General features: G+C 38.5%; 1 protein-coding gene across 1 annotated transcript in view; it reads left to right on the forward strand.

Annotated features, from left to right (window-relative positions):
• Positions 1 to 24,536, forward strand: part of LOC127434836 (staphylococcal nuclease domain-containing protein 1-like) — a 280,085-nt gene that overhangs the window by 55,858 nt on the left and 199,691 nt on the right. Inside the window, exons 12-15 of the mRNA XM_051687847.1 lie at positions 1,835 to 1,941; positions 5,258 to 5,368; positions 7,234 to 7,306; positions 11,180 to 11,321. Of these exons, the coding sequence (XP_051543807.1) occupies positions 1,835 to 1,941; positions 5,258 to 5,368; positions 7,234 to 7,306; positions 11,180 to 11,321 (433 nt within the window). The remainder of the gene's footprint in view (positions 1 to 1,834; positions 1,942 to 5,257; positions 5,369 to 7,233; positions 7,307 to 11,179; positions 11,322 to 24,536) is intronic.

Below are 24,536 nucleotides of genomic sequence, written 5' to 3' on the forward strand. Positions count from 1 at the left end.
CCAAGCTCATTACTCCTGCCCAATCGTGCAGAGCTGTCTTTGCCTTTCAGGGAGAAAACGAGAGATAGAGGAAAAGGGTGTAATAATGCAATCATTTTGTGTTTTATTTGTTGATGAAGCACTAAACTCCTGGGGTAAGAAAATGAGTGTCCACAGGATTCCCCCACCTAATGAACTTCCATTTACGTCCATTAGACTGGGTTACATTCTCATTTTGAGGCAAATGAATCGAAGGAATAAACAGAATTAATTAAGAAGTGAAGATGCTAGACTTTTGAACTTAGTTCAGATCTTTTTCTTACTGCATGGTACTTTCTAGCCTTTTGCTAGAACACTTTTGAGAACTTTTTCATTGTCTAAGGTGCTTTTTACACTTGGCTTGTTTGCCTGGTTTGCACCCCTTTCCCTCTACGTCTACAGGTCTCTTTTCACATAATAATATATGGCTCTAAATCATAGTTTATTTCTGTTGTCAACCAGACTATATGGACTCCTGTTGTGTAGTGCAGGGTACGATTCCTTGGTATTTGTCCATTTTCAGAAAAACAGCTGTCACACCAACCCCATGGAACTGAACTCGGACATCCAAAAGACTCAGGCCTGTACTAAAAGCTCTAGTGCTGAGATTTTTTGGTCACCATTCACTTGCATTGAGAGGACCTACAGAGCTGAGATATTCTTCTAAAAATCTTAGTTTGTGTTCAGCAGAAGAAAGAAAGTCATACACATCTGGGATGGCATGAGGGTGAGTAAATGAGAGAATTTTCATTTTTGGTTGAACTATCCCTTCAAGGTAACTTTACAAATGTGCACCCATGTTGTTCCATTCTATAACGAGACACAATCTATCCATGTACACCCAGAGGACAGTAAAACCTTGTGGCAGTTGGTTCAGGTGAAGTCTTTGTCCTTGCACGGTCCCAATGCCATCCAGATTAGTGATTGATCTTCCCCTCTCTGGGTGACAAGGCAGATGGGAGATTCGGCTCGCTATTTCAGATTAGCTTCTAACCCTCTGTTTGCTCTAGACTGATTGAAAGTGATTGGCTGGATCACAGTCTCTCTATTGGGGAAAAGCTCCTATCTCTGAATATCTCAACACTGCCTCTTTATTTGCTTTAAGCTAACAAGAACACACCGTATGTGATGCCCCCTCTGAGTTGATCCAGTGACTTTGAAGAGAGTTTGACACAAATGGAGTCGATTTCTTAACCTGGAGCATTTTGGTGCTCCTTGTTTTTTCTAAAGTGAAATAATCATGTTTAGGTATCCTCTTCCCTTCCACTTGCCTCCGTTGCCTTTAAGTGAAGTAGTTACCGGTCCCCGCCTCTCTCTCGCTGTGTGGTAAACAGTTTCCATGTTTGGTCTCGGTTGCTCTGGGGAGATCTATGGTCTAGCCTGACATGATTCACACTGACTCAGGGTGACCTTGGAAAGTAGCCCACAGTCACACTTGTACACGTGCACACACAAAACACTCACTAGATGCCCTAACACAATTGTTACACCAAAAGGCCTGTGATCCATCCACTGTCTAATGCCAGTAATCTCTCTTTACAGCCAACTTTTCGCTTGCTTTGCAATCCTGTACAAAGATATCAAATTCAGAGTTTGATGTGTTGCTCTTTCTTGGCGTAATTCTGTCATGTTTAATCCGCCATAATAAAACAGTGTAACAGTGCAATTCTTCATGTCCTCGTGTGGCTTCAGTGGTCAATTATGTCCATAGCCAAACCCCTGACAGGGTTATAGTGTGTATGTGTATAGGCCATGAATTCTGGCCCAACATCATCTCTTATGTGACCAGTGATTTATTCATTTTGTGTCTTTGCAGGTTAATGTCACAGTCGATTATATCAGAGCAGCCACCAGTGCCATGGAAACGGGTAGCGTCCCTGCATTCCCAGAGCGTACCTGTGCTACAGTCTCCATTGGAGGAATGTAAGTACCCCCAACAAGATAGCAAATCATTTTTAGCTTTTTGGCTCATTCAAAACCTTCTCCTCCCCCTCTGCTTCATCTGGATCACACACAGAAGAAAATTGAAAGTCTGTATAACAAAGATCTAAATATTATTAATTCTTTAGAGCTCTTAAGGTGTAGGATGTCACAACTGACAACCACTGGCTGCAAAAAAACATATTTCACCAAAAAAAGCAATGGTTAATGCAATGAGCAGATTCTCATTGCATGTGTGGGTTTCTTCAGGTACTTTTAGCACTGTTGATTAAACCATTTTTCACATTCTCACTAGTTTATTTAATTTGTCTACTTACTATGTCTAACAGTGTATGTACATGCATCACATGAGGCTTTTTCTGAAAATCATGAAAATTCCCACCACAGAGTCATTTCCACATCTCAATTTCTGTATTGTGGATATTGACATTTTAAAGGGTCACGAAACACTAAACGACATTTTCTGAGATGTTAACAGACATGTATGTGTTGCACATAATAGAAGACAATGGTAGCATCTGTTAATTTAAATTTAGGAGGAAAGTGGTTAATTTAGGGATTTTTTTATTTTATTTCTTTTGCACTATTTTCGTCTTCCGGGTTTAGACATTGAGTCAACGTCACAGGATGTGACATTTCCATACCATATAGTGCATCATCATGTCATCAGTGTCTCATAATTATTCATGAGACAGTGCAGATTTATCCAATGAGAAGGCATGATCTCAAGCTTATTCTTGACACCACGTGACATTCACATAAGACGAGCGCTTCAAGCTCCGATTCTGATAGAGGAAAAAGCTTTCAATCAATGCCAAAGCCTTCTAAATGTTCACGCAACAGATTTATTAAGTGAAAGTTTCGAGATATGCGGTGAGGTGGACTGGGGCTTGTTTGAGACGTGATTTACATTGTCTCATCCGCAAATGCTATTGATTTATTCGTTTTTAATGTGAGTGTGTTAACTGATCAAAGCACTTATATTTGTAATTCATCGTCTTGGAATAAGTCTCAAAAGCTATTAAAAATGTTAAAAAGCATTCACATATTTTTAATACAGAGTACATGGCTTGACATTTATTTACACATTAAATTACAGAAATAAAATAACCAGTGTGCTTCTGTGTTATTTATTGTAAGCTGACAAAACCATGTATAATTTATTATAATTTGTTACGAGCAATTGTGAGAATCTTTGTTGCTGTTAACTGCATTAGTGAAATAAACTGAGTGACTGGATCAGATAGTTGTTGTGCTTCCTTCCCCCTTCTCCCCTCACTCTGCTGCTGACCATGCCCACTTTCCCTGGCATTTTTTTTAAACTGTGGTGATAACTCAACTGTGCTGAAACAAAGGGGTTTCATGACCCTTTAACATTTTTGGAATAAAATCCTTTGTCTTGCTATGGCTAATTTCATATCTAACATTTTATGTATCCTAAATACACACAGTTTAATATCATTTTCACACTTTTACCATAATTTTGCAAAATTGATTGGAAATGACACCCAATAACAATATTGTGCTCTCAAGTGACATTTAACTAGATTTTTGTTTTTCTTTTTTTGTTTGTTTCTTTAAACATCATGTCTCATATTTAGAGGGTGTAAATATTTGCACTGACTTTGATTCTACTACGATTCTTTACCTTATGATTACGATGCATCGTGAAATCTGAAATTTGGTCCCAATTTGATTGTTTTAGAATGATTCATTGTTTTTCAAAAATATGCGAGATTTTTTTTTCTTCTTTTTTTAAATTTTTTTTACTGAAAATAAAAATTGTGTACTGTATATCGCAATTGGGGAAAAACTACAATGAACTAATTTACTGATCAGGTGGACGCGATCTGTTATGAATAATGACACAAAGACGAACTCAGCAGCGTCCTTCCATTCATCCATCCATTTACCATTGTGTCCTATGTAAGGTCGCAGGGAGTGAACTTGGCAGCATGAACTTTCTTAATTTTAAGTGTGCATTTTGAAGGCATTTGAAAAATGCCAAAAATATATGATTAAAAGTTTCAGTGTCAGTTTTAATGTAACCTTTATACTGTATAACAAAAACAAAAATGTTGAAATCTGTTAGTTTTAATAAAAATCAATCCCTGTGGATTGGTGGTTACCATTCTGTTACAATATATTTAAAAGAGCAGCTTGGCCATTCTGATGAACATCTCCTTTTCTGTTCCTTGGAAGTCATTTTCAAAAGACTTTGTAAATTTTCATTTTTGGGTGAACTATCCCTTTAAATACCTTACCCTCAGAATCAGGACATCATATGCTTCAACATTATTACTCTACCTATGTGGATTGAAACCTTTTTTTTTTTTTCACTCGTTTTGTGCATGTGGGATCTAACACTGTCCATTGGTAGTGCAAGTTAGGCCAAGGCACACAACTGTGGGGTTGTTCTGTGCTCGGGGCTGTGATTACCCAAGCATGCCCTATTCCTTGGCGTACAGCATTATGAGTATAGATGTTCGCACTGCCTAAGGGCTCAGCTGCTTTACAAATCTTACAACACACTTAACTCCTCACTGATCGGGAATCTGCTCCCTCCAATTTTACCATCCTGCTGTACCACGCCGAGAGCCAGCAGACAGCATCAGGACCTTCTGCCTTATGCAACGGAGTGTTACTTTTCACTTAACATTTGATTTTGGAATATAGTGGGGCTAAAGTAGGAGGTGTTATGTTTATCATTGCTTGCAATCTTCATATGTATAATTTTGCCAGTTTGCAGGTATTTTTGGCTGTTTTGTATCTTGCATATTGATATTTTTCAGTGAATTGTTCCTTTGAGTCCACTCTTTTCAATGAATTAGTCAAAAAGGTTCAAAAATTGGTCTAAATTATTATTTTGCAGATCAGTCTGAATAAACATTTTCTCATTTTCTCTTGCCGAGACTATTTTTTCTTTTTTTTTTAAAGCAGACCATGAATCCCACTTGTTGTCATCAACAGTGGTTCATTTTTGCAAATTGGGTAAGATGGGGTATGCAATCTGCAAACCGTACTGGAGTCCACATGGACTCATGCTCACGTTTTCAAGTGGTACCATTTGGAAAGCCTCTTTCACAACAACTATATAAAACTCTGTGTTAGATGGACTCTGGTTCAGACTAAAATCTCTTAACTATTGAATTTATTTTGTAAACAAACATATTTGAATGTAAGCTCTAGAAAGCTTGTTGTCATTATGAGACAATCCCAATCTTTAAGAACCAAATAAAAGTGAAAAGCTGTAGATCTTGAAAACCACCTCTGACTCTGTTTTGACTCTCTTTTTTAGAAACATCGCCGAGGCTCTGGTCAGTAAAGGTCTTGCCACAGTGATCAGATATCGCCAGGACGATGATCAAAGATCTTCCCATTATGATGAGCTCCTGGCAGCAGAGGCAAGGTAAGCCAAACAATAAAAATGCAATCACCAGTGAACAAATGCAGGCCGTATTCCCGTTCATTCCAAGGATGTGAGCCATCTGTGAAATGGAGCCATTTTGTTCATTGCAATAAGTCATGGCTTGTCTGGTTAACTCTCATTTCATGGAGGCAATATCAGTCCCAGAGCTCATACCTCAACCACCAGCACTAAAGCATGGCTCTTTTATACTTTGTCTACGAATATTATTATATAGATTTGCAATGCAGAGGTTTCAAGGGTGGTTTATTGCCCAGGAAGTGATTTGGACCTTGTGGTCTGCAATAGATGGGTGACCCTCAAGAGAAAGATAGATAGAGACTCGCTTCTGCTTGTTTGCTGCTCTCTTCCATTTCTGTTCTTCACTTTTGGTGTTGCTTTGAGATGCACACACTCACATCTCTATTTCCTTGTCCTTCCCCTTTTCTCTCATTCTCTCTCTGGGTAATGCTTACCTCTGGAGCAAATGGAGATGGGAGGTTTGCGGTTCTCAAATTTATTTTTAGCTGAGATTGCTGGTCGTTACCTTATATCCTCTGAGAAATCAACCTCAGCACAAGCTCTCTCTCTCTCTTGCTCTCTCTCAGTCTCTTTCACTGAATGTGATTACACACCAGGGAGGCTACAGCCACAGATACATCTGCCTTAAAGAGGCAAAGACGCGTCGCTCATTTCTTCCATATCCACTGTAATCCACAGGCATTACCACTCACCAACGACTGTTACACTGAGCTCCAATTTTGCTCGAACACACACTTACACTTTCTGTTTCCAACAGAATTCTGCATTTGTTGCAGGGGTTTGGTAGGGTTTTTTTTTAATATATATAAAAACAATTGGTATTATATATTGGTAACAGTTTCTTTTTTAATTGACTGATTTGTGTTACACAAACCTTTTAAATACTCAAAGCGGTTTTTGCTTCATTTTGAGTCAGACATGGCTTGCGGTTCATTAAGTGAATCAGATGTTTATTGGTAACTGATTCGTCAGGCTGATTTAAACCAATAACTAGTGAGTTGATGAGTCGTTTTGAACAATTCATTAATATCAGTTCATAAAGGCTCAATTACTGGCATTAGACAAAAAAAAAAAAAAAAAATAACTATGGATAACAGGCCTTTCGTGGACCAATTGTGTTAGGGCATCTAGCGGGGGTTTTGTGTGCGCGCGTGTCCAAGTGTGACTGTGGGCTACTTTCCAAGGTCAACTTGAGTCAGTGTGAATCATAAATATTATTTCAGAGAAGTTCTTTGTTCTTCTTTCAGGGGTAAAAAGTTCGAAACTGCTGAGCAACGGTATACTGTTTGCAAACATTCAGACACCTGCCACACCGCTGTGGGAGGCGTTTAGAAGTACATTTGAATATGAGGACGCTCAGTGAAACCTAAACTAATGTGACATTACAGTGTTAAATTGTTGTTTTTTTGTAGTGCAACCAGCGAACACTGACACGTTGTTATTTCCGATATTTCATAGTATACGCTGTATCTCGTCACATTCAATTTAGACTCACAAACTCGCAATTCAGGTAAAATACTGCATCTTTTCTTTTGCCCTGGTGCTGGAGATTCAGAAGCAGAGCAGACTCCATAACAAATCCCATGTGTAATGCATGAGAGCTTGGAGCCTGGAATGCTCATTAGAATCGGTGGATGTAATAAATGTGATTTGATGGCGCTTTTGTGATGTGAGGGACGGATGAATGGATGTGTCTATTTAAGTGCTTATTTCTCAGGCTAGGGCAGGAATGGTTTTATGGTCCAGGGGGCCCATGCTGTCTTTCTGTTATGTGGAGACCCTGAATATTTGTCTGACAGTAACACTGATTGCTTGAATCATTGCAGGGCAATCAAGAATGGCAAAGGACTACACAGCAAGAAAGAGGTGCCCATTCACAGAGTGGCGGATATTTCAGGGGTAAGTGTCTTTGTATGTTTTGGAAACTGATTATTGTAACATCTGACTTTATACCCACAGCATAACCAGGCCCAAAAGGAATCTGCATGCACAGAACTCTGCAGAAAACTCCAGATATTTCCACAGAATTGGAACACCCATCATTTGCAAAGTTCTAAACATCTCATGTCCCTTGTTTGTTTATGAAATATTATGGCTAATTAGTTGTTGTTTTTTTTAGCTACCAATAAAAGTGAAGTATTCTCAGCTTGATATAGATCACATTTTACTATATTTAAATCCATTCTGCAGAAATCCACAAATTCTGCCCAAAATCAGTGCAGAAAATGTGAATTAAGTCTGCAGATTCCATCTGGGCATGAGCTTGACCCATTAAAATGACTTTTTACATGCACACAAATGTTTCTACAAATTAATAAGAATTTAATAATATTTATGTTCATATTCTGATTGAAATTAGTTTCATGTAAACAAATTAACCTGATTACTAAAATGCAGTGTAAATACATTTCAAGAGTGAGCGTCTATACAAGTAATTATGCTGATTACATGTAAATAGGAATATACCAATAGCTGCAAAACAATTAAACATAATTTTTATTTTTCAGAACAAACTCTAAAGACCAAAAATATGGACCTTAATCGGAAAATGATGTGAATATAAACCTGGTTAATGTGTTCTGAATGTGTGAAATTGAGCGGCTTCACCCGGCCCTCTTTTTTCAGATTTCTCTTCTGAATCTTTGGTGCTGAAGCTTTTGTACTATGACAGCTGATTCATTGCTGTATTACAGCCATGCCAATTAATTTAACTAACAGCCTCTAAAAATAGTCTTTCCACCAATAAAACCTTCACAGTTGTAGCAAATTTGGTAGTATAAATGTACACGGGATGGGTTAAAGTGTCTGCCATTATATGTAGGGAAACAGTATGTGTGAGCTAGGAATTAAATGAAACTGTCCTATTCTACATTATTATATAAGGAAATTTATAATGGAATTAGTCGCGTTCGACAACCATTATAAATGAGATAAATGACAAATAACTAGATTATTTGTCTGAATAAAATTCTCCACCATTAAAATCGTAATACAACGTCTCGTTGTATCCGTCTCGTTGTATCCGCTCATAATTTCTATTGTAAGGAATTAGCTTTAATAAGGGAATTATGATTAATTCTCTTATTGGAGTAATATTCTCATGGCTTATTGAAAATAATATTACACATATTTAGGTACAGCTTTGAAGCGAAATCTTTTAAAAACAGGGATGAGATTATATATCAAAATATACCACAGTCAAATTATCTTTAACAGGGGAATATGAATAATTAATCATAACTCGTTATAATCAATTATACATATTTGGATCAGTTAATAGAATTAACTTGATGTAGCTGAATTAACATTACAATCAATTAATCTGTTTGTCCAGTGAACACTCAGTATTGATCATCTATCAACTCTCAGAAAGGATATTTTTCGTGGCCACAGGAAAATAACTCTTTCTTAACATGTAGCTGTGATCAAATTGTTAAATTGACGTTGATTTGCAAGCAGACCAGAATCAGCTCGCAAGAATGTACACAAAAGCTTTATTTAACTAAATCACGAACACATAACTAATCTAAACAAACACATACACACAAATCACGCATACATGGGAAATGGAAAAGTGAAAGTGAATGAAACTGGAACAGAACAGGGGAATGAAGATATGAAAAGAGTCATTTAACCATCTGAAAGAACCATCAGTTTCTTACTTCAAAGCACCTTTGTTAACAAAGGGGTTCACAGCTTATTCTAAGTTTTGGCTGTTGAGAGAGCGCCCGGATGCAGTCTCAGGAGAAAGTCTTGATGGTTCCTTGAGTCGATGGTGTTGTAGTTGCAATCAATTTCTTCTGCGTTTAATGAAGAAATTATGATGAACTTGCGGTGTTAGTTTGACTCTGTTATGGTCAAGGAAGTTACACATGGCCTGATGTGTTTGAGGCCTGCCGGCCTATGACCTTGCGGTCGGACCGGGTGTTTCCGGTCCCACGCGAACAGCAACCATGAGCAGAAGGGAGAGAGAAAGAGGGAAAAGAGAGCGAGAGAGCGAGAGAGAGAGCAAAGAAGAGGAGGGAGGTCACTCCGACAGTGCCCTTTAACTCCTGAGGGAGGTCACTCCTCTCGAGTTTGGCTTGACCAATGACAAAGGTGCAATTTTCCAGCGGGAAAAGTTCCTTTGTTTGGAAGCTGACTCATTTGCATCACTGGAGTAAGCTAGCAGTTTGTGCCCCTTTATACTCTGATTAATATAACAAGCATACAATGGGTGCTATACTCCAATGTTTAGGGCATCACACAAGGATTGATTTGATAGGAAGCATGATACCAATAATTTTACATTATCTAGTGGTTCTGTCATAAAGCATGCACAAAACGGTATACAGTACAAAAGACACTATACGAGACAGTAATAATCATACACACAATGTCCTGAGGATATGCATGTTCATTTATAGAACAGTTTGTCTATAAATTAATGAAGTCTGTTTTATGGGCTTTATGTGTCTTTCCTATGGGGGAATGGAGTGAGTTACATCTTCCCACATTCCTTTGCTTTGCATGTGGCTACCTTCCCCCACCTGGAATGTCTCTGAGGTCCACTAGTTGCTGGACCAGTGTCAGCAAAGGGGGAGTAAGAGCTGATAATGATTAGTGGGAGAGCAGACATCTTGGAGACTGCTTGGGCCTACTTGGACCTTTGCTTGTTACGGTCTTGAGACGTCTGTTGGATTATTAATTAAATAATGAATAATTGTGTGTCTGATTGGTCCAGATGCTACACAGTTGTAGCTCCAGAGTTGTTTTTTGGGCGAATCCTGTTTGGACCGCCAAATGAAGATTACATTTTAGTCAGCTTATAAATGTCATTCAGCAGTTGACGTGTCGACAAGCTCGTTATTTGCAGTGTGAAGCATCTGATGTTCAACAGCCACTGACTAGTTCACCTCTCTTCAACTTTAACGCCTTCCTCTGTTTCTTTCTCATATCTCTGCGTAATAAACAAGCTCCTCAGGTTTTAATTAAGTATACAGCATTTGTCTGAGAATGGTTTCGGGACGTAATTTATACAAGAGTTTGTGTAGAAGGCTTTTAGAGTGCAAGAACAGAGTGTGTCACTTTCAAATGGAAACATTCTCATTTCTTATCCAAAAACAAGATTTCCTCATTATATGAGTGACAGTCAGAGTAATGTCGTTTGGACTGGGATGATGTTGTTGGTCTGAAGGGACCATTCGTCTTTTGGATGTTTGTATTTTCTCTCCTTGCTATTTTTTCTTCTTTCTCTTTATGTGGGTCATGGCTATATCTCCAGCTGCAGTGGGTGACTCTGGTGTGCTGAGTCACAGGAAGCAGCAATATTTAAACTGATATCTGCAGTGTCTATACACACCAAACTGTCACCTGTCAAACCTTAGAGATGACCGCTCTCACTTCTACAAGTGCACTATTACTCAGGACACTTAAAATAAACCCTTGTCTCAGAATGGCACACAGTGTCAATGACTACTATTTTTCCCTGGCCTGTCTTTTTCTAGTCCAATTACAAATAAGCAAATGCCTAGACTAATGCAAGGAAACCAGTCAAGGTAGCCATGTAAGGTTAGCAGAGTGAGGGTGACTTAGAGGCATCTCTGTGCTGCCTTAAATGTGTTAAAAGATTCAATGCTATATACTATATATAAAGTGTTTCCTGATGAATTGTTTCCTGCGACTGTGATTCCTTTCTAAATATATTTATGGTAGTATGTATATGACACATCTGTTTTTTTACTCTGTTTTTTTAGTTCTCTCTCCCTCCTTTTTTCTTTTTTTTTTGCACAGGAGACACAGAAAGCCAAACAGTTCTTGCCGTTCTTGCAGAGAGCGGGCCGCTCTGAAGCTGTGGTGGAGTATGTGTTCAGTGGCTCTAGACTCAAGCTCTACATGCCCAAAGAGACCTGTCTCATCACCTTCCTGCTTGCTGGTAAGTGTCTGTTAGCCTTGGCCTGTCAACTGCTCCAACATAAAGCCTCATAAAGACCGTACAATGTTACAGCTAACCACTGTAGCACCACCAGTCTAACAATTACTGTTTGACTTGATGATTTACACACACTTCATGCGCCCTATTAAAGTTCAATGTTAGGGAAGTTGCTTTGAAACTGTAGCTTGCCAAGCTAACCTTAAAGTTAAGCAGTACAATTCCCTTTTTGGAAGTAGTCAGTCTACCTCTTAGAAAATAAAGTTAGTTAAGCTACTAACAACTACATCGAAGCTATTTGAGAGGACTATATCTTTTAAATTATTAAAAATTCTATTAACAATAAATTGTATTAAAATATATAATTCCAACAAACAATTTGAGACTACTGTATGTAATTTACTTAAATATAACGGTATTTTATCTGGCACAAAAACCGTTAAGGTGACATCAAACCTAATAGACTGCTACCCAAACACTAATAATAAAACTTACTTAAAACATACAAACACAAAAACTAAAAACTAATGAATTCTACTGAATTGCAAACATAGTGATAAACGGCAGAATTATAAAAAAATATTTATTGTGCTCCAAAAAACGAGTATGTAAAATGCCGCGCAGGGAGTTACAGGAAAACAGTTAAGTGATGATTCCAATAAATCAGTGAATCGTTTTTTTTTTTTTTTTTTTTTTTTTACCAGTTCATTAACCCCCCAAACGAACAGACTCTATTCTAAAATTAATCAGACTGAACAGTGTAGGTAAGTTAGTCCATTAGTTGTCAACCGATATGACTTCTTCAATGGCTGATATCAATATCCAGAGAGCAGGGTTAGAGATTGCCGATATACGTAATATGCATAGCACAATTTAAAGGAATATTCACGGTTCAATACAAGTTAAGCTCAATCGATGGCATTTGTGGCATAATGTTAATATATACAAATGTTTTTTTGACTTTTTGCAAAAATCGAGATTAAAATGAACCACTTACAATGGAAGTAAATGGGGCACATTTTTGAAAGGTTGTAAGGCAGAAGGGAAGTGTGAATCTTATAAAAAAAGTTTTTAGGGATTTAGGGTTTTACTAAAGGTGGACCGATTAATTTTGCCAATACTGATAACTTAAGGTGATGGAAATGCTGATAACCAATTAATTTTCCGATAGTTTTTAAAATTCGAATGTACTGAATGTTAAAAAAAAATATTTCTTAGTCTTTCCTTACTGTGATAGACACAGACATATAGGCTGCAAAAATCCAGCATGTGTGTTTGTTGTGCAACCAATATCCCAATAATAACCATACAAAAATATGTTTTGAAGGGTTTTGCTCAGAGAGAACATGGAGGACTAAAACAAAAATGATAAAATATCGGCAACTTTCGGCATCTATATTTGCCGATAACCAATAGTTCCAAAAAGCAACTTTCGGCACCGATTAATCGGTAAAACCGATATATCGGCTGATATCTAGGTTTTAGGGTGTATGGTTGGTACGTTGTCATGGCATCAAAGTTGTAAAATTGGATATAAGTGTACATAGTAAAGGTTAGTAATTGATTTTATCACACTAAAATTATGTTACATCTTGTGACTATGCTTTTGAAACTGTAAGTATTTTAACATTTACAGATGCCTTAATGTAACTTTAAAGAAAACAAGGGCCGAGTCTAAATACATTTTGTGGTAATCAACAAATGCTTTTGATTAAGCTTAACTTCTATTGAACCCTGAATATTCCTTTAATTACAGAAAATTGATTACTGAAATTACATGAATACTTATTTTACACAATATTTGCACAATATTTACTCAAAGTTTACTTAAAAATTTGAAACATGGTTATCAGCCAATTCAGATGATCTCAAAATTGTCAACAATTGTCCGATTAATCCATCTTGCCTATATATCGATCTATCACTAATAGCATTGCTACTTTTATTCAGTCCCCTATGCTGTTAAAATGTGTTCACATTTCTTTGCCTGAAGCTTCCTGGGGAGTTGCATTTGTGCAAAGGGTTTCTTTCTCCTCAAGATCCTCTGCCAGTGGAGTTTTCTGATTCAGTAGCTTTTGTCCTTCTCTTTTGACCTGCGGAGGCTTGTGTTTTCTGGGAGGTCTTAAAAGCTGGTCCTCATGCAGATGGTCTTTCTGAGTCTCTGACCTCCCCAAGGCAAGATGGGGATCTGAAGGGCTCAATCTGAGGCAAGGTCAAGAGTCAGTAGCTAGCTGTGAGGTCTTGCTATTCAGCATCTGTTCTCCTTGCCCTCTCTGTGTGTATGTGTAAGATATGTGTGGACATGCATGCCTATGTGTACCTGTGGGTATCTGGGCTGGCGCAGATATCACTACTGCACATCAGGGAAGGAAGTGGAGCACCTGGAACCTTTGACCTTTTAATCAGTGCTCTGTGAGTAGCCAATCCCCATTCTAGCCAGCTCAAATTAGTGCCAAATCATCACCCCGTAGCTATGTGTAACTATTTTAAACATTTAATAATATCAAATAAATTATCAAATGAAGGCCTATGTATTATATTATTATTATTATTATTATTACCATTTTACCTTTTTTAATTTATAGATTAACCTTTTCCTATAATTCTGTGAACGAAAAGAATCTCGGTTAAATGACATTCTCAAAATGTTCTGCACTTTTTTTATTATGACTAGGTAAGACTATCAAAACAATTTGTCCAATGCCAAGTTCACTTTCAGAAATATTAGCTTTTGAATCTTTTATACATTTTAAATCTAACTCTCTCTACCTTGGTTTAAAATTCACTAAGATATATTTTAGATGGCAATCAATTAAAGTCAAACTATGCAATATATTTTTTTTATTTTTATTTTATTTTTTTATTTTCTCCCCTTTTTCTCCCCAATTTGGCATGCCCAATTCCCAATGCGCTATAGGTCCTCGTGGTGGTGTAGTGACTCACCTCAATCCGGGTGGCGGAGGACAAATCTCAGTTGCCTCCGCGTCTGAGACCGTCAATCCGCGCATCTTATCACGTGGCTTGTTGAGCGCATTACCGCGGAGATCTAGTGTGTGTGGAAACTTCACACCATTCTCCACGGCATCCACGCACAACTCACCACGCGCCCCACCACATTATAGCGACCACATGGAGGTTAACCCAACGTGACTCTACCCACCCTAGCAACCGGGCTAATTGGTTGCTTAGGAAGCCTGACTGGAGTCACTCAGCACACCCTGGATTCGAACATGCGACTCCAGGTGTGGTAGTCAACATCTTTACTTGCTGAGCTACCCAGGCCCCCCCAAACTATGAAATATTAACAAATTGATTAGGTCAGCTGGTGTTTTAGGTTGTTAAAAGTTACATTCTATTTAATGCGGGACATAATACAGTTGAGATGGCGATACTTTAGATTAGAACGGTGATATGATTATTCAAAATATATTTAAAAAGGAAAAAGAGAGATGTATTTTTGACCCTATATGTATTACTGTCACCCGTTTACATACTCTGCCTCTAACCACTCGGTCTAAGTCACCCTGAAAACAGTGGAGAGAGATGCCCATCTATTTCTGGATTCCTCCATCCCCCCCATTTATTTGTCCCTACATTCTCCCCAATGGAGAACAAACACCCTCAACCCCAACTGTGCTTAATTATGCGTATCTTCATTGGAGATATTTCAATTAATTTGGTAATTTCTTCCTGAATGTCTTCCTTTGTTTTTTTCCTTCCTCTATTTGTTCCTTTTGTAATATTGTTTTTTTCACCCTCTTCCTGTGAGGGTTTTTGAACAGAAAACCTTTATTTTTGTCACACTGCTATTTCTTTTTTTTTTTTTTATCATAATCTCTTTTTTACCTGAATTGATCTGGTATTCAGTCAAGTTTACCTCATCTTTCTTGCTATCTCTCTCTCTATTTCCTTCTCTTTTAATTTTTTTATGATTTGTGATTTTATCATCTATGTTGTGTTGTTGAACTATAAAGTTTAGTTTTTTTTTTTTTTTTTTTTTTTTTTAAAGGTCAAAGCAGATACAGTTGATTATTTTGGCATTTACAAAATCAGCCACTTAAGATTTTTATAAAAATGATCCCCATTTTTCCCCCTGCCACAGTTGCTTTGGGCTCTGGTCTCCTGGCGCAGCCTTTTCTGATGTTTCTAGTGTTTGAGAGCTTGTAGCCTTTTTTCTGTCAGAAAAAGAGAATGAAAGCACTGCTGGCTATGAAACACACTACATGTGAAAGAAATGAGAGCTTCAAGCAGTTCATGCGGTTATCGATTTTACAATACACAGGGCAGTACACCATAAAATTGTAGTGTGTGTTTGTGTTACCTGCAGGCCTTCCTCCCCACCTCTATAATGTTTTCTGGTACATGTCCAGGTATCATATCTGTGTGGATCTCTGTGTACTTACAGATATTAGGCATGATTGACTTTAGGGAATGAATGTGATGAGTGATAACAAAGAGGGAATGGAGGGGTTATCTGGAATCTATGTGTGTGTACAAGCCCCAGTCACACCCTTTAAGCCTTGTGTGTTTACTTGGCTATACACTGGGGACAAAATCATCTCCAGGTCTTGGCTTAATCTGAAAAAAGCTCCCTATGGTGATGTTCAGGTATTTCTTCAAAGATAAAAATCATGAAGTATTTTTTTTAAAGCTAAAGTGTATAATTTCTGTGGCACTAGCATCACCAAATGCAATTGCAAAATGATTGATTTCAAACAGGATTCCTTAACACTCCCCTTTTGGCCGAAAAACAGATATCCCCGCCAGAAACTGATGATATTGGTTGAACAAATGTTGCTGTGTCGGTCTGTTTGGGACGGTCAAACAGAGCAATGTTTGATAGCATCACAGAGCCACAGTGTGTACAGTCTTCAGGGAAGTCGTCCTACCAGTTGTTTACTTGCATGTAAAGCTTGGATAGGGGAAAGTATTTTAACATTGAAGAAAAAAAAAAAAAATATCACACTTCAGTTTGTGTGTTCACACAAAGGAATACCTTCCCCATTACAGCATCTCACCATTAGATAGATTACTTGTTTATATCTGTGTGTTACTGTGGCCACATTGACAGGCAGTTTCTCCACAAGATCACTGCATGAATGAGCTCAGTGCTAAATTAGAGCACAGAACAGAGGCATTCAATCAGCAGCACCCTTTGCCTTGAGTGGTTGAAAGGTCAGACAATGCCGAAGCACTGACGAAAGGAGCGAGAGAGACAGGCGTGCTTACTATCACTCAGCCTTCCATTACTGCGCTCGGTTCCCTATTAGTGTTGCTATGGTGAACGACTCTCCACCCACAGGCATGCCGGCAAAGGTTACCGCATCAAAAGGGCAGAAATGCTTCATTGCTCACTTTCTTCTTTTCTTCCACTCCCTTTCCTGTTTAAATATCTCTTTTCCTAGAGGACCAAAGATATACATGTTGCTTGTGATGCTGTAGTGCTTCAACAGATGTTGTTGTAATGCTTGACATGTTCCTACAGCAGTCAGAGATGAGTCGTTTTGATCTGTGCTAAGAACAATCCAACACATTTCTCAATTTAATGACCTGTAAGAACATACTACAACACGTTTAAAATCTTTAGCCCTTTTTCAGCTTAAAGCTAATGGGTAATTTTTCCAATGTTTTTATTTTTTTGGATTTTCTCCGGGTTTTTTTCCCCCAATTTGGAATGCCCAATGCGCTCCAAGTCCTCATGGTTGCGTAGTGACTCGCCTCAGTCCGGGTGGTGGGAGGATGAATCTCAGTTGCCTCCACGTCTGAAACAGTCAATCCGCGCATCTTATCATGTGGCTTGTTGAGCACATTACCGCGGAGACCTAGTGCATGTGGAGGCTTCACGGTATTCTCCGCAGCATCGACGCACAACTCACTATGTGCCCCACCAAGAGCAAAGACCACATTATAGCGAGGTTAACCCAGGAGGTTAACCCAACGTGACTCTACCCACCCTAGCAGCCGGACCAACTGGTTGCTTAGGAAGCCTGACTGGAGTCACTCAGCATGCCCTGGATTCGAACTTGCGACTCCAGGTGTGGTAGTCAGCATCTTTACTTGCTGAGCTACCCAGGCCCCCCATTTTTCCGATGTTAAAATTATTTCTTGTATCCTAGTGTAATATACAGAGTCAACTATAAGTAATCCATTGGTAGGTTGATTCCTAAAACTCTGTGTACTCTGAAACTCTGTGGCGCTATCATTATATTCCTGTTTAAGCGGCCCGTCCAGCCTGACACACAACATTGGTTCGACCTGTGGTGTGAGTTTGGGACAGGACTATCTGTCTGTACAACCAATGAAAGACAGGGCAGATCACTACCACTGGAATCTGTTTGAAAACTGTGTTTCTTTTTTTTTTTGTGATTTATAATCTTGAATATTAATTACGTTTGGGGTGATGCTGGTGGTGAAGAAATCTTTATGATGTTTGTAATTTCTACACTACAAGCTGCTCCAAACAGAATTCCAAAAATTGTTTCAAACAATTTAAGCAGTTCCCTGCTAAACAGCTTTTTACAGGTAGTCCTATTTCAAACTCATGCCATTGGTTGAAGCAGAAATTCACTTTTGGACTGCTCAAAGCACCACGGTCAGTATGTTTACATGCCCAGTTTTAATTGAGCTATAGTGTGATTTTGAGTAGTCTAGCTACTGTCTTCATCTGTCTGTTCATGTAAAGATGACACAATGCGTAAATAAATACGAGTAATGGTTCGAGTAGCATTTCCACCTAAACTCTGTTTAGAACAGTACAATTACAAACCATTCCTGGCCCAGATTTCTCAGCACAGATAGCTTATCATACTCAGGTCAGAGAACAGTGCTGGTGAAATGGCTTTAGTGACGTGGCAACTCACAATTGGCCACTTACCTGATTTCGCAGCACCACAGTGGAAAAATAAACCGTAACCTTGTGAACAAGCTCATATATGTGAAGAACAGCACTGTTTGAGAACCTTTTGGCCCGATGGTGTTAAAGCACCTTTTAGCTATCATAAGTGGATGGAAAATGGTGCAAAAATTATAGAATATGCCCTTAAATAACTGGAAAAGTTGGCTCTGTTCAAATGCAGTAAACTGTTTACTTAGATGATCTCTTGAAATGAAGTAAAAACATTGGAAAATGCATGGTAAGCATTCGCTGAGTGTGACTAGAATAAAGAGGTCTTCCTCTTCAGTCAAGGGTTGTTAGCCTTCAAGACAAGAGCCTATTGGCATCTTAAAACACTTTCTGGGACATAGCCTGTTCTCTAATTTACTGAAGAGTTTTGTTTGCATTCTTGAACACTGAATTTGATATTGTTGACATTGTTCAATTTATAATGTACCTTTGGTGCACTTGCTTGCATTGCTGTTGTACTTGCTTATTTTAGGAGTGTGTGTACCACCAGCTGCTTATCTCCGTGTCCTGAGTTACACTCCCATCCTCTCTTCTCATCCTCTTGAGCTATGATCAGAAGGAAAGTTCACTTGTTTAATTTTAGAAGAGTCCTTCCCCACCTCGACAGGGTCCTTCCTTCCGCAGTCCTCTCTTGGAAAAGAAAAAGGGAGGACAGGTTTGAAGCAGATATCAAAAGGGTGTGTTTCAGCAAAGATGTATGTAAGATGGGGCCACAGCAGTGGGGAGCTTCCCTCTTCAGTGCATCTCTGGTCATGATGTAACTTTCATAAACTGCTCAGGGTGTGCTCAGAGCTCAGGTGTTCTGGAAGAGGCCAGCCCACGGTCGTATTTGTGTGTGTGTGTATACTGTCAAGTAGAATACGTAGCAGAGTTTTGTGCTTATTTATTAGATTATTTCTCAAGTCAGAGCTGTGGCCTAGTGTTTAGTGCAAATGCAACGACACATTGAGCCATGGTGTTCTTTCAGGCAATTCAGATTAGAACCTGGTCTGCAAAATATCCAGATTCCAGTTCTAGCCAACCCTAATCCACATTTATGGTGGAATTTTTTTTTCTTTTTTCTCTGTGCTCTGCAATCATGGGTAGAAGAGAGTTTAGAGCACAGAGAAAAAAGAAAAGAAAAAAATACACGTCCATTCGTCCCTGACCGAAGCTGCTGTGATTTTGCAGTATTGCAGGTTAAGTCCATCTTTAAATATAGCAGGGTCATAGAAATAACAACCATCTATGAATGCTGTATGTAACACTTATAAACAAATGATAGCTATGAGTCAAGGTGCATGTCTCGGCATATTTTCCAATTGCATATTTCCAAACTGTGTTGAATATCATTAAATGTTTAATATCATAGTACCTTTTTATCAGTATTTCACACAACCTTAGTTAGATTGATTTGAGAAATGGCTAATTTTGTGTGCGCACGCATGTCAGCTCGCAGGCATGAATCTTTGTGGCGTCCTCTAACCAAAGTACTACAGCTTACAGTGACTTACTGTTCCCTTAAATAAAAAATAAAAAAATAAGAGCAACACTGCAGTGCTGCTTAGAGCAATGGATTGATTGGTGTGTGTGTGTGTGTGTGTGTGTAGAGAGAGAGAGAGAGAGAGAGAGAGAGAGAGAGAGAGAGAGAAAGAGAGCTTCCAGACAGAATGCCTTAGAATAAGATATTTTGGCTGTCATTAGTAAACTTGTTTTTATGAAAACTTTATTATTTTAATGCTTCATTTCTTTTCCTCCCTTAATTCCTTTTACTCTTTTCATTCCTTTATCCTTGTCTGCCTGCCTTCCTTCCTTCCTTCCTCCCTTCTTCCCTCCCTTCCTTCCTTCCCTCCTCCCTTCTTCCCTCCCTTCCTTCCTTCCTTCCTTCATCCATCCTTTCATTCTTTCCTCCATCCTTTCATTCCTTCCTCCCTGCCTTGCTTGCTTGCTTCCTTCATCCTTCCCTTTCTTCATTCTTTCCTTCCTTGCCTCTATACTATTTTCCTACCTTCCTTCCCTCCTCCCTTCTTCCCTCCCTTCCTTCCTTCCTTCCTTTCTCCATCCTTTCATTCTTTCTTCTATCCTCCATCCTTTCTTCCTGCCTTGCTTCCTTTCTTCATCCTTCCTTCCTTTTACTCCTTTCATTCCTTCATCCTTGCCTCCCTTCCTCCCTTCCTTCCTACCCTTTACTCCCTTAATTCCTTTTACTCCTTTTATTCCTTCATCCTTTCCTTCCTCCATTTTATCCCTTTATTCCTTCCTTCCTCTATCTTCCATCCTTTCCTTCTTTCCTCCATCCTTTCCTTTCATTCATTCCTCCCTGCCTTGCTTGCTTCCTTCATCCTTCCCTTCCTTCATTCTTTCCTTCCTTGCCTCTTTACTACTTTCCTACCTTCCTTCCTTCCTTCTATAATTCCAGACGTTTCCATTTGAAGAGACAAGATGTCACCCATACACAGTTCTCGGATGCAAACAATTTTCACTCAATTCTCTAGTGTTGTCACATTGTTTTGGAATCAATGATGGCGAATGGATTGACGGTAATGTCAAGCTGGAGAGCGGCCCTGTCGTAAAAGAGCTGCAGTGACGCAGAGTTTCCCTCTGTACATCACATTACAGAAGAGCATATCCATGCTGAGAGTGTGTCATTTGTTTAAGTGAGAGAGTGTCTTGTCTGTGAGTGCAGCACTTTGTTGCCGTTTCTTTTGAGGAAAAGTAGTAAATTTCTTTATGTATTTCTAACATGCCTAGTTCTCTCTCCGTGCTAGATATGTTGAAGATCTCAGAGTGCTTTTACAGTGCTGCACTCTCTGGATTTCTCTTGTCTTTATTGTCAAAGCTCCTGCTTTTAAGGTCTGACCTTGGCTAGACTCAGGCATGCATCTTTTCACAGATGGAGAGAGCTTGGAACAGCACTATAAATACTTTTTTTTAATGTAATCTTGAATATAACTGTTGTATAAATATAGAAGTCCTCCAGATTACACCTAGAATACACAGTTAAAGGTGCTTTTATCAAAGTTTTGTTTGTTTCACTGGCTCTTATTTATCCTAGTGACTTGGACTGTATACTGATGCCTACAGTATCTGCTTCAGGGTTCCCAACCAAAACCTAGAAATATCAGGTAATTTTAATATTATGATTTCTAAGCCTTTAAAAGGAATGGAAATCACAAAGTGTCAAGCCAAATAAGTTTCTACAGTGAAAAAAAAAAAAAAATTCTAGTTATGCTCAACTATAAAATATTAAATTGACTGTAAATTGCTGTTTGTGAGCAAAGTCTTTAAAAAAATGTCTGAAACCTGAAAAATGCTGCCTTCAAAAGCTACAAATAGTGGTAGAAAGCCATTAAGGCATGCCCAAATTCAGTGTTTGTGTAACATCCTGTCTACAGTGTCTTTATCTGGTTTTTAAAGGCAGCATAGATGTATCCTTCACTACCCATGTAATCCAACAGTCCTGTGTGTGTGATTCGGCAGTTGGTTGAAAGAATACAAATGGAATCTGATGAAGAGCTTAAAATATTTAAATGAATTTATAAAAGTCAATTTTTCCATATTATTTCAATGATGTCTTTTTTCTTTCAATTTATCATATTGTAGTCATGAAAATTCACTTTATCTCTAAAGCTTACTTGAATTTGTATTATATTTTTAGACATGATGTTATTAGGACTTGGAAGCCTGTCTGAAATACCAAAATACTGTCTTTTAAGTCATTGACTGACCGGACAGCAAGGCAGCAATCTAGCTGCCTTTAGTTTGTGTATGTTTGTGAGAATTTTAATGGCTGTCTGAAACTAAAGGCAGCTTATGGAAATAGAGATTAAAACATTTGTTTTGCACTCATTGTGAATTATTTTGGTGCAGCAAATTGCCTGCAATTGTGTTGACACATTTGACGCATTGCTCTTGGTGTTATTTGTTTTTAAAAGCTGATGTCTTTTTTTTTTCTTTACTATACCAGCTTTGTATGCATATACAACAAGTAAACCATTTGTAGGTTAATGTCACAGAAAGGTGTAAACTCTGTGGTGCTATCAAAAAAATTTAGCATCCTGACCATGTTTGAGCATCCTGACCAGCCCAAGACAGTAACAACTGAGTTTGGAGCAGGACTATCGGTTTAATTTCTGAACAATGGCAGATGAAGGGAGATTTTGGGAAACCGGTTTCAGAACAATCATTATTTTTATGATTCCATTTGCTGCCTCTAATGGCACATAAATTACATTCTTCACCTTTAACCCTGTAGAAAAATGCCTTTGTAAACACCCAGACAGTTGCCTGCTACTTTCAGGCCTTTTTACAAGTTCACTTCAAGTCATTAGACACAGTGTTCCTATCTTCAGTCTTTCTCTATTAAATCTCTTCTTGTCTACTCTTCATTTTCTTCCTCTGTCTCTACAGGAGCAGCCAACATCATCTTCTGTTACAGAATGTTCTGTTCATTTGCTGTGTGTGTGTGTACAGAGAGAAAGTTAAGATGTAATTTGATGTTTTACTGTATATCAGGTAAGGAGGGATTGTCAGAAAATATCACCCTGACAAAACAGTCATTACCTATGTGTGTTTATTTGAGAGAAGGCCTGAAAAAAATGGGTTTCATTTCAGAAAGTGGTGGTTTCTTCCTGCATAAAACATGGAGCTGTCGGATTGGATCGTAGTTGCAGAAATGCTGCAGCCTTATGTCATTGACGGCAGTTATTTCAGGGATATACAGGCGCTATGTGAGTTTGTGTGCATATGGTTGGCTATAGGCTGTATTTTATCCATGTGGCTTTCATAGATTCATAGCTCTGTTTTTTGGCATGGGCAGAGGGGCAGGCAGGACAGAGTGGTTTATGGAATCTGTGCTGTAAAGTCAATGGTTAGGATGTGGGCATGTGTATCCCAGGGAAAGAATGGTTTCCTGATGATTTACTGCTTCCGAATGCAAAGTAAAAGTACCAGCCAGATAGCTGACTTATAATTCTATCCATAGCTGAACATGCGCATACTATTTATTGACTATCAACTACCCAGTTGCAAACATGGTTATTGGTAGCTTGGATACAGAATCTCTCTCTCTCTTTCCTGCCATAGTCCTTGTTTCCTGTGAAGATCTGTGATATTGGGCAACAGAAGGGAGCGGGTGAGGGTGTTTGTAATCTCTGCATGAGTTCTGTTGCAGTCTCATCACAGAAGTCACTGAATACTTTGGAAGCTGCAATTCTGGCAGAGGAACACTGAGGCAGTTTCTGATCCTTTGCTCGTCTTCATGTCTCTCAGAAATGTGCACACACAGTCCTCCATGAATAAATATCCCACTTACTCCCAACTTCTTTATAGTTGTATGGGTGTCCTTTCTGAAGGCTCTTTAATCCCCATTTCTTTGGGTTGAGCATCTAAACTACACAGAGAGCCAATTTGGCTATTAGTTTCTGCATATAATATATACAGTAAACATACACTTGTACTAATGTACGTTCATTCATATCTATAGTTTGTATGAATATCTATAAATTGAAGCTTGACATTTACCTTCTTTTACAGGGTCCAGACTGCGACTAGGATGGTCACAAATGCGACCAAAAATAAAAGATTGCGACAATAATTTAAAATCTAGTCGCCATTGGCGACAGTCGGGATGTGTGCTTTCATATGCCGTTTCGTCAGATATCATCTTGTGAGTTATTGAGTACATCTTTAGAGCGCGCACCACCCATGTGTCTCGAGCCGCTTTTCTCCCTTTCTGTTGATGATATTAGCTCCCTGGCTGCACGCAACCACAAACACAGCGCGAGCCATGATGTCCGATTCATGAACAAATGACTCTTTTGAACCGGATCTTTATAATGAATCACCCGACAAGAGCTCATTTGAACTCAGGAGCTCAGGTTAGCAGTTTGAAATCGAGTCACTTTCTCAGCGAATCAACTGTCAGTGAGTTCATAACTGGGAGTGCAGACATTTCAAAATAGTAGTCCCATGTGTATTTTGGGCTTGTTTATAAATAAAAGTCCTGTGTTATGTACCAAATCTTTTTTTCCCCTGGTTATTATTGATTGGGATTGGAGTAGCACAATAAACTGCATCTGGGATTTCATTAAATTTGCACTCTTGTAGTCTTTGTGTCCATCTAGTCACAGTAAGGAAAGACTAAGAAATATATATATATATATATATATATATATATATATATATATATATATATATATATATATATATATCACACACACACACACACACACAGGCGGCCAAAAGTTTGGAATAATGTACAGATTTTGCTCTTATGGAAAGAAATTGGTACTTTTATTCACCAAAGTGGCATTCAACTGATCACAGTGTATAGT

Source organism: Myxocyprinus asiaticus, chromosome 45 (genome assembly GCF_019703515.2).
Source record: "Myxocyprinus asiaticus isolate MX2 ecotype Aquarium Trade chromosome 45, UBuf_Myxa_2, whole genome shotgun sequence".
In the NCBI taxonomy this organism is placed as follows: Eukaryota; Metazoa; Chordata; class Actinopteri; order Cypriniformes; family Catostomidae; genus Myxocyprinus; species Myxocyprinus asiaticus.